This window comes from Trachemys scripta, chromosome 1 (assembly GCF_013100865.1).
Source record: "Trachemys scripta elegans isolate TJP31775 chromosome 1, CAS_Tse_1.0, whole genome shotgun sequence".
Lineage (NCBI taxonomy): Eukaryota > Metazoa > Chordata > Testudines > Emydidae > Trachemys > Trachemys scripta.
Window position 1 is genome coordinate 338,465,951 of NC_048298.1, and position 10,241 is coordinate 338,476,191.

At 50.8% G+C, this 10,241-nt stretch overlaps 1 protein-coding gene across 1 annotated transcript; it reads left to right on the forward strand.

Annotated features, from left to right (window-relative positions):
• The first annotated feature begins 2,497 nt into the window (after positions 1-2,497).
• On the forward strand, positions 2,498-3,433 carry LOC117872017 (olfactory receptor 51G2-like). The gene has a single exon (XM_034759968.1). The coding sequence runs from the start codon at positions 2,498-2,500 to the stop codon at positions 3,431-3,433; it is 936 nt and encodes a 311-aa protein (XP_034615859.1).
• Positions 3,434-10,241: the final 6,808 nt, after the last annotated feature.

The following is a 10,241-nucleotide window of genomic DNA, read 5'->3' on the forward strand; positions in this document are numbered from 1 at the left end:
TGCCCCACAAATGAAAAATGTTGAAAATTAGAGTGAGAGCCCAGGGCATGAATAATTTCCATACTGATCCCAATGTCTGTTACCACTCTGGATACAGGCTACAGACTGACAGAACAGAACCTGAGGAGAACCAGTCAGCTATTAACCCAGGGACAGAGGAGCTACTAGACTTTTGTTTGCTGACAAGGGATTGACTGAGGGCTGAGATGCTGCGAACTTTTCAGGTTCTGAAGAATTCCAGATGACAGATGTTACATTTTAAGTTCCACTCGAACCTGAGAAATCATCTCTGAAGGAAGATCAGAGGGGAAAGAATGGGTTTATGTGTGTGCTACACCATAGATGTGTAAATGATATAACTTTTCCTTTAGAAAGTATTTCAGAAGTACTCCAAATACTGTGTGCAATGGGTTTGTGCTATTAACTCTTTGTTCAGTGAACAGTTGGACGATACCGTCTCCTGGTAACTGACCAGAAGCTGTTTCTAACACTTAGATTCAGGGTCATGCACACAATATCTCTGCAATCCACGTGCCTGACTTTCCAAAAAGTCATGAGAGACCAGAACCGGTCATTAGTGTTTCAGCAAAGAGTAGAGCTGAGGTGCAGGAAAGGGGAGTGTAATAGTGCTTGTATGTAATTTAAACTAATCACCTGTACAGAAGCATGGCTGAAATCATCAACAAACCCTTGCATGGGGCGAGGATGCAGGTCCTGTGAGGATAAAGAGAAGCCTGTAGGATGAGTGAACTCTATGGAGTCAGTCAACATTGGCCAGACCAAGCACCTCATCTTCTCTTGGAGGGATTCTTGGGGGTCAAAGTATATCACTGGGAGAATTTGGAAAGGGAAAGTTAATAGAGCCCGGTTCTGATCGAATTTACACATGTAAATCTGGAGTGAAACCACTGAAGTCAATGCTATTGAATTCTGAATCTGGTCCTAAGAATTGATCCCATGTGCTACAAAGAGGCAGTGACCTAATTTGGACTCTCAGGAGTGGAGAAAATAAAGAATATACATAAAGAGGCAATGAACAACTCCACATTTATAAATTGCTTGAATGCAGGACAGATGTAACCTGATCTAAAGATTATGAATAGATTCTCGGTTATCACGTTGAGGGTTGACAGGTTCTGGTCCCAAGATCAGGCCCAGTCAGATTATTATTAAAGTTATTATATGGTTGGGAACCCCGATGTGCACAGGTGCGACACTCACACTGTCGGAACTTTTATATAGCACATCTGAATATCCATACTGACACCATCCCTTGCAGAACAACCTGAAATGTTAGCCATTATCTTCCTCATCACCGTCACCATTCTCATCTTCACCAGTGGCCATCATCTGGCCCCTCCCAAAGTCTACATCTCTCCCTCCTGCTGCCCTGGGATGCCACTTTTATAATATGTTACGCTTATGCTACCATGTCAAATGCATATTTCATAGGGGTTTCTCCCCTCTTCCTTATACATATATCCTTCCGTTACCAATGTTAAGGTGTCCTTCGTCTATAGGTTAGTGTATTTATGATTTCACCCCATTATCATATACATCAGTTCATTGTCATGGCACCCTTGCAGTCAGATATTCCAACCGAAACCTTCCAGAAGCTGGTGTCAGTTCATGTTCTATGGTTGGTTGATGTTGTTATGGATAAAATTCCCCCTTACACTTTACTTCCAGTTCCCCATAACTTAGGGGTTACCTGAGTTTATTATGCCAAAGTTCATAGGCCTCAGGCCTCATGCTAACTGCTGAAGACAATGTCTTACAGGATACGAGCCTGTAGGGTCCTTGCATTACAGTTGAACATAATAAAGCAAAATATAATGAAAAGTGGTGAATATAATAGAGATAAGTGGGCCCACTGGGCTACACAGATAAGTTTTCACCATGCATTTGCTATGGCATGATACAATGGGCCGCACTCAGAAGTGGAGGGCGAGAAAGGGTGTTTGTGGGAAGGTCACGAATGTAAAATCACACAGTGCTCAAGTAGGCTGCGGGACCCACAGCCACAATATATCAATGGAACCAAGAGGTTAGCAGGATTCAAAGAGGGACAGGATGTTTATATGGGTAACCAGAAAATACATTGTTTTAAAAAAAGTCTGGAAGGGCTCTAAACCTTCCTGATTTACACCACAAAATATGTCTAACTAGTGGGTGACAGGGGAAAAGATTCCCTGTGAGCAGGTTATCTCATAGCTGCCTATTGCAGGGCTTCTTCCATCTTCCTCTGCAGCATCTCATGATGGCCACTGGATATTGAGCTAGATGGCCCACAGGTCTAATCCAATCTGGCAGTGCCTATCTTCCTACCAGTGGAGAAAATCCAAGAGTATGTTTTTGCTGATCATCCTTGAGCTCCTGGGAATCTCTAGACTTGCACTCAGAGCAGAATGATGTCTTGTTAAATATCATCTAGTCTCCTGTTCCTTTTCCTTTTAGGAAGGAAAGTTCAAAACTCCTCGGATCTGTCCAGTACATTATGTCAGCTGTCAATGACACCAACTTCAAATCTGCAGTGTTACTTCTCACCGGGATACCTGGGCAGGAAGACGTCCATCTCTGGATCTCCATCCCCTTCTGCTTCATTTATGTTATTTCAATATTAGGAAATTCAGTCATTCTGTTCATTATAAAAACAGATCCAACCCTCCATGAGCCTATGTACATTTTCCTTTCCATGTTGGCCGTCACAGACCTTGGTTTATCGATATCCACCGTACCGTCAACACTGGGCATATTCTTGTTTAACTCTAGGGAGATCAGCCTTGATGCTTGTTTTGCCCAGCTGTTCTTCATCCACTCGTTTTCATTCACTGAATCCTCCGTGCTGTTGTTGATGGCCTTTGACCGCTTCGTTGCGATCCGTAATCCGCTGAGATATACTTCTATCTTAACCCCATCAAGAATAGCCAAGATGGGGCTAGTGTTTGTGCTAAGAGGGGTGGCTGTAATATTCCCACTCCCCTTTCTCCTGAAACGCTACCGATACTGTCGAATCAGTGTCCTCTCCCATTGCTACTGCATAAACCAGGAGGTCATGAAGATGGCTTGTTCAGATATCACAGTCAGCAGCATCTATGGCTTGTTTGTTACAGTCTCCACAGTGGGGTTGGACTCGCTGCTCATCCTCCTCTCTTATGTGATGATCCTCAAAACAGTGCTGAGTATCGCGTCCCATGCGGAGCGCCTCAGGGCCCTGAGCACCTGCATCTCCCACCTCTGCGCCGTCCTCCTCTTCTACACACCAGTGCTCGGCTTGTCTGTGATACACAGATTCGTGAAGAACTCTTCTCCCTTGCTTCCGATTCTCATTGGCTACATCTACCTAGTGGTCCCGCCCCTGATGAACCCAATTGTGTACAGCGTGAAAAGCAAACACCTTCGTGCAAGGATAATCAGGGTGTTTGTCAAGTGAAGGGTCAGTTCATCACCCGGCTCCAGCGCTGGTGACATGGGAGACAAAAAACACAGGCCACCTATTCCATCGTGGACACTTGCATCTGAGAGGACATGAGCTAGTGACTCCACTCTGTAGGGAAAGTTTCAGACGGGATCCATGGTGGCTGGTGAGGGAGGACAGGGCACTGGGGGAAGGAGACCAAGTCAGGCAGCAATATTTACAAAGTGACTGTGTTCGTTGATAGCAAGGGGATAGGTGGGATGTTGGCCCATAAAGAGCTGTATCAGTGCCTGTTCTGACCACAGAATTCCTGTTGATACAGTCAATAAAGAGAAGGGATGTGCATGTTGTTTCCCATTACACCTGGCCTGTCACTGTCCCGTCTCTGGTTAAACATCCATGGGCCATGAGAAACTGTTTGCTGTGTGATCCATGGGGCTGCACCAGCTGTGGACAGGGGCTATTCAAGGGGCACAGATATCCACCCTTCCCCTACCCCCTCAGCCAGGTGCTTGTGACTGAGTCATGTCAGAGACCATGTCAGGAAAGGCCATTCAGGCAGCCCACCCCCGCCACCCCTGTGGATGGCTCTGCACACCACACGCTTGCTGAGTCCACTCCGACCGAGGTAGGGCAGAGCTGCGTGTGTGAGTGAGGGTCTGACACATAGGAGTCCTGGCAAGAGACTCAGGCCCAGGTTCCTGCCCCATCTGCTCCATTTCTGCTGCCCCAGCAATGCAAAGGGGTGGAAACGGGCCTCAGCTCCTCCACAGAGGCACAGCGAGCTCCTATCCCAGCCCAGCCCATTCAGTGTAGGGTGACCTCTCCTGAGTCGTCACCTCCTTCTCCTCCTCTTAGGTTTGCCAGGCATCCAGTTTTCGAGCAGAATGCCTGGTGAAAAAGGGACCCTGGTGGCTCTGGCCAGCACTAATGACTGGGCCTTTAAAAGTCCAGTTGGTGGCACAGCAGTGCTAAGGCAGGCTCCCTGCCTGCCGTGGTGACGTGTGGCTCCCGGAAGCAGTGGTATGTCCCTCCTCCAGCTCCTAGGCATAGGGGCATCCAGGGGGTTCTGCGTGCTGCTCCCTCCCCAAGCACCAGCTCTGCAGCTCCCATTCACCAGGAACCACGGCCAATGGGAGTTGCGGGGGCGGAGCCTGCAGACAGGGCAGCTTGCAGAGCCACCTGGCCGCGCCTCCCCATAGGAGCCAGACGGGGGACATTCTGCTGCTTCTGGGAGCTGCTTGAGGTAAGCGCTGCCGGGAACCTGAATACCTGACTCCCTCCCACACCCCAACCTCCTGCCTCAGCCCAGAGCCCCCTCCAATACTCCGAACCCATCGGCTCCATCCCCCGGCCCGGAGGCCCTCCTGCACCCTGAACCCCTCATCCCTGGCTCCACCCCAGAGCCCGCATCCCCAGCCAGAGCCCTCACCTGCTCCCGCATCCCAACACACTGCCTCAGCTCTGAGCCCCCTCCCGCATACTGAAGTATTCATTTCTTGCCCCACCCCAGAGCCTGCACCCGAAGCCGGAGCTCTCACCCACTCCCACATCCCGACCCCCTGCCCCAGCCGGGTGAAAATGAGCGGGTGAGTGAGGGTGGGGAGAGTGAGCAACAGAGCGAGGGGGGATGGAGTGAGCGGGAGGGTGGGGCCTCGGAGAAGGGGTGAGGCAGGGGTGGGGCCGCCGAGGAGGGGCCGGGAAGAAGGCGGGACAAGGGTGTTTGGTTTTCTGTGAGTAGAAAACTGGCAACCCTACCTCCTCTTCCCCCGAAGCCCTGCCCCGGGCCAGGCGGGGAGCCGAAGCGGGGCCATGGTAAGAGCCGTCCAGGGAGCCAGAGACACTGTGAGGAGCCCCAGACCCTCCACCTGCCCTGAGTGGGGGGCCCGAGAGCAGCCCCCAGCCTGTGTCACTGCCCCTAAAACGTACCCCCTTAGGGAAGATGGAGAATCTGGGGCTCCCCACTGCAGCCTGGACTCCCAGGGCAACTCTTACCACGGCCCTGCTCCGGCCAGGCTGGGGGGGGCGGAGACTCAGGGGAAATGGAGGAGCAGGGGACGGGGCCTCAGGGCAGAGATGGGGTAGCGAGTGCGGCAAGCCTCAACCAACGCTGACCCCAGCAAGGAGAGCGGTGAGGGGCTCCTGAGTAAAGGAGGAGGTTGGGGCTGGAGAGTAGGACACCTTGTGTTTTGGAGAAGACTGAATTAATGTGACCCCACAAAGGGGGCTCTTGTTTTAAGTATCCCAGGCTGAGAGTAAGTCATTGCAAGGACCTTAGAGGGAAGGGCAGGGCCTCTGCAGGGCCACCTCAGATGCCAAAGGGACACTCTGGGTCACACCCATCCTCAGGGACTTGGCCTGATTGGGCTGTTCCCTTGGAAGCCATTACCACGAGGCAAAGGTCAGCCCAGCCCCCAGTCTGCTATAAACGCTGCTGAGGCAGGGGAAAAGAGGCCAGCAAATGTAACTGTCTCCTTGCCATCCCTGCTCTCTGCAGCACACGGGGGAGCTCAGAGAATCCAGCCGGGCCTGTCACCGCTCAGATGGCTGGAAGGCTGGTCCTGTGGTCTGGGCACGGCTCTGTGACTCAAGAGAGCTTGGTTTGATTCCCTTGCGCTGTGTGACTGGAGCAAGTCATTGGCTGTCTCTGAGCCTATGCACAGGTGGATAATATCCCTGCCCTGCGTCACAGCAGTGGTAGGAAGATAAATACATTCAAGTGCTCAGATACCCTGAGACCCTAAGCTCGGGGCTGTGTCAGGCTTTCCACAGAGCAACACCTCTGACATTTGTCTATAAAAGGCCTCTTTCATCAGCCTCCTGTGACAGCTGCTTCTGGGAAGCCCTATGACTCCAGCACTGTGGTGTCTGTGGCAGATGTGTGTGTGCTTGGGGGTCATAGTGAGGGGTAGTATTGGATTTCTGAGGGGATCGTTGGAGTTTCAGAGAGAGACCGAGCGTTTCAGCACAGGCACCAAAATGGTGTTTGCAGCCATTGAGGCTGAATGGGTCTGTCATAACTATAAAGGGAAGGGTAACAGCCCTCCTGTGCACAATACTATAAAATCCCTCCTGGCCAGAGACTCCAAAATCCTTTTACCTGTAAAGGGTTAAGAAGCTCAGGTAACCTGGCTGACACCTGACCCAAAGGACCAATAAGGGGACAAGATACTTTCAAATCTTGGTGGGGGGAAGGCTTTTGTTTGTGCTTTTTGTTTTGGTGGGAGTTTGCTCTTGGGACTAAGAGGGACCAGACATCAATCCAGGCTCTCCAAAACTTTCTGAACAAATCTCTCATATTTCAAACTTGTAAGTAAACAGTCAGGCAAGGCGTGTTAGTTTTATCTTTGTTTTCTCAACTTGTAAATGTACCTTTTGCTAGGGTGTTTGCCTCTGTTTGCTGTAACTTTGAACCTAAGGTTAGAGGGGGGTCCTCTGGGCTCTTTAAGTTTGATTACCCTGTAAAGTTATTTTCCATCCTGATTTTACAGAGACAATTTTTACCTTTTTCTTTAATTGAAAGCCTTCTTTTTAAGAACCTGATTGATTTTCCTTGTTTTTAGATCCAAGGGGGTTGGATCTTGATCCACCAGGAGTTGGTGGGAGAGAGGAGGGGAATGGTTAATTTCTCCTTGTTTTAAGATCCAAGGGGTTTGGATCTGTATTCACCAGGGAATTGGTGAAGAGTCTCTCAAGGCTACTCAGGGAAGGGAATTAGCACATTGGGAGTGGTGGCAGCGGACCAGATCTAAGCTGGTAGTTAAGTTTAGAAGTTTTCATGCAGGCCCCCACATCTGTACCCTAAAGTTCAGAGTGGGGAAGGAGCCTTGACAGGGTCTAACTGAAAAGCAATGTAGCAATGCCCACGAGGGCCTCATCTTAGATGTCTGGCTGGGAAAAAGCATCTCAGGGCAAAGGTCAGCTTCACAAATTGGCTCTGTAACACTGTCACGGCTGAGAACTACAGTGACTGGGCCCAGGCTCACATGGGTTTCAGCAAAGGCTGCTTCCACAAGAAAGGGGCAAACAGATGGGAAGATGCTCTCAGAGACACTGGGAAACTAGGCTGGGTTCCAAGAGCTCATTGGTTTCCCAAGAGAATGTAAGTTGGGCCAGTTCTGTGTCTCTGTCTCCAAAGCAAAGCCTGTCTAACTCAGCTTGTAGTGAAACATGAGATGGATGAGGGAAGACATGTGACAGCTGCCTGGTATTTTATAACCATTTTGTCCAATGCTTTGTGCTGTTTGCTAATAAACCTACTAGTTTTAAGGCGTCTGGGGGTGACTCTATAGCTCTGGTCACAAGCCCCACACACTCTGAACAGAAGAGATTGAGGTGTCCAGTCAGATCTGCTTGGTGATAAGCGTTTAGCATAGATGGGGTGTTGTTCCCAGCTCGAAGAGTGGGACAATTGTAAGACTCCCCCCGAGACAGGAAAGGACATGGTTTAGAGGGTAAAGAGATGATATATCCCGGTTTAATTGTGGCAGTCCCGATTCTTCTTGGCCAGCGTCTATCCTTGTTGACAGGTTTCAGAGTAGCAGCCGTGTTAGTCTGTATCCGCAAAAAGAACAGGAGTACTTGTGGCACCTTAGAGACTAACAAATTTATTAGAGCATTCGGATGCATCCGAAGAAGTGGGCTGTAGTCCACGAAAGCTTATGCTCTAATAAATTTGTTAGTCTCTAAGGTGCCACAAGTACTCCTATCCTTGTTGAGTGCCTGTCAGCATTCACAGGAGCAACTTGTTCAAGTTGCAGCCAAGATAACAATCCACTCAATACAATGATTCACAGAGTCATAGAATTTAAGGTGAGAAAGAGCCATTAGATCATCTAGTCCAGAGGTTCTCAAAATGGGGGTGAGCCCCCCTGGGGGGGGTGCAGAATGTATTTGGGTGGGGCAGGGGGGCATGAGATGCTTTAGGGGAAAAAACCTTCCTGTGCATATTTGAAGCACAGCAACGAAGAATTACCCAGGCTGATCATTCCAGACAGATCCGGTCCTCAGACAGCGGCTTGACTCTAGGTGGTGCTGTACATTTGGACGGATTTTGGTTAAGCTTGCACAGCATTATACAGTGTAGTTGAGATCTGTACGTGAACCCGTTTGCTACGGCATGGTGTGCACATTTCATGGTAAGTCGGGTTTTGCTTTTGCTCTTATTACAATGGACCTTTGGCTCATTCGTGCAACAACAAATAAAAAACTCTAGAGAAAAACAAAGAAGCTGAAACTGATTCAAGCGAAGCCCCACCCATGTATCTATCAGTAAGCCCCACCCAGTAACCTGGGAAATGAAAGCCCACCCATGGGCGCCTTCCCACTTGCAAGCACAGAAACTGAGTGTAGAAAAGAAACTTTTAGGGAAAGGAGAGAAGTCACCAGACAATAATTAGGGAAATGCCTCAAGCAGGATTCATAATCCTAAAACCGTGAGCTGCACACCTACCCCAGAGTGCGAGGGGCAGAGCCTTCTGCCTCATAGTCTTGAGTTCTACAACCAAAAGTTCCTTTACTGTGCCCCTCTCTGCTCCCCCACCTCACCCCACTTACTGTGTTTGTCCCTGGTCAATGAGGACCCAGGGTTGCAAGGTGCATCTGTGTGAGTTCACCTCCCACCCCCGGGAGGCACCTTGCTTGCTTTGCCATCTGAGCACTTGCCAGTCACGGGTTCCCTCCGCAGGCCACCCTGCCAGCCACGGTTCCTCTCTGCTAGTTACCCTGCCAGCGGCTCATTCTGCTCTGGCCACTCACCGCGCCTGCCAGCCTACTGTCAGTTCCCTTCTGCTGCCACCTGCCTCTCTGCTGTGTCCTCGGCAGGTCAGTCTCTTAGTGACTGCTGCCTCATGGATATTATCAGCTTGCAGGAGGCCAGGCAGGAACGCTGCCCCACCACAAGTGATTTCAGCTCTCATGTGAGAACTTAAAATAACAAAAGGTTCCTAATGGAATCTATTTAGCTCTATCTTTGAACAGTGGGCAGGACCAAGTTACATCAGACTGGGGTCCCCTACGTTAAACCTGTCCCCACCCTTCTCACTTTCACAGGGGTCTGTCATTCCAGCCCCTAGCTTAGTGAGTTTCTTTTATCTCAGAGGGACTCACTATCCTTGCATTCAGTACTACAGTGATTTGTAACCAGGGGTGAAAGTAACTTACAGGACTTACCGATACTGCCGGAGTCCTGAGGGAGGGGGCGTGGCCTCATCCGGAAGAGGCGGGGCCTCAACCGGGAGAGGCGGGACCTCTCGAGATTTAAAGGCCCTGGGGCACCAGCTATGGCTGAGAGCCCCAGGGTCTTTAAATCAACCCAGAGCTCCCAGCTGCAGAGGTAGCTGAGAGCCCCCGGGGATCAGGGGCAAATTAAAGGGCTCGGGGCTCCCTGCAGCAGTGGGAGCTCCAGGCCCTTTAAAGCCCGGCCCCAGCCCGGCAGCCGGCCTCGGGCATGGATTTAAAGGGCCTGGAGCTCCCGCAGCTGTGGGGAGCCCCGAGCCCTTTAAATCCCCCCCGCAGTTCTGGCAGCCAAGCTGGGGCCGGGATTTAAAGGGCTCAGAGCTCCCCGTCACAGCGGGGAGCCCAGAGCCCTTTGAATCCCGCCCACAGCTCCAGCGGCTGGGCTGGGGCTGGGATTTAAAGAGCCCGGAGCTCCTGCCACTGCGGGGAGCTCTGAGCCCTTTAAATCCCTGCCGTGGAAGCCGGTGCGGTCCGGCACGGTGTATTGGCTTTTGCCGGTACGCTGTGCCGGAGTGGACCAGCTTACTTTCACCTCTGTTTGTAACCCACCACCAGCCAAAGCTGATCACTTTGAGCAACCTCACTC

Coding starts and splice junctions, on each gene's coding strand:
- LOC117872017 (XM_034759968.1), top strand. CDS start 2,498: ATGTCAGCTGTCAATGACACCAACTTCAAATCTGCAGTGTTACTTCTC.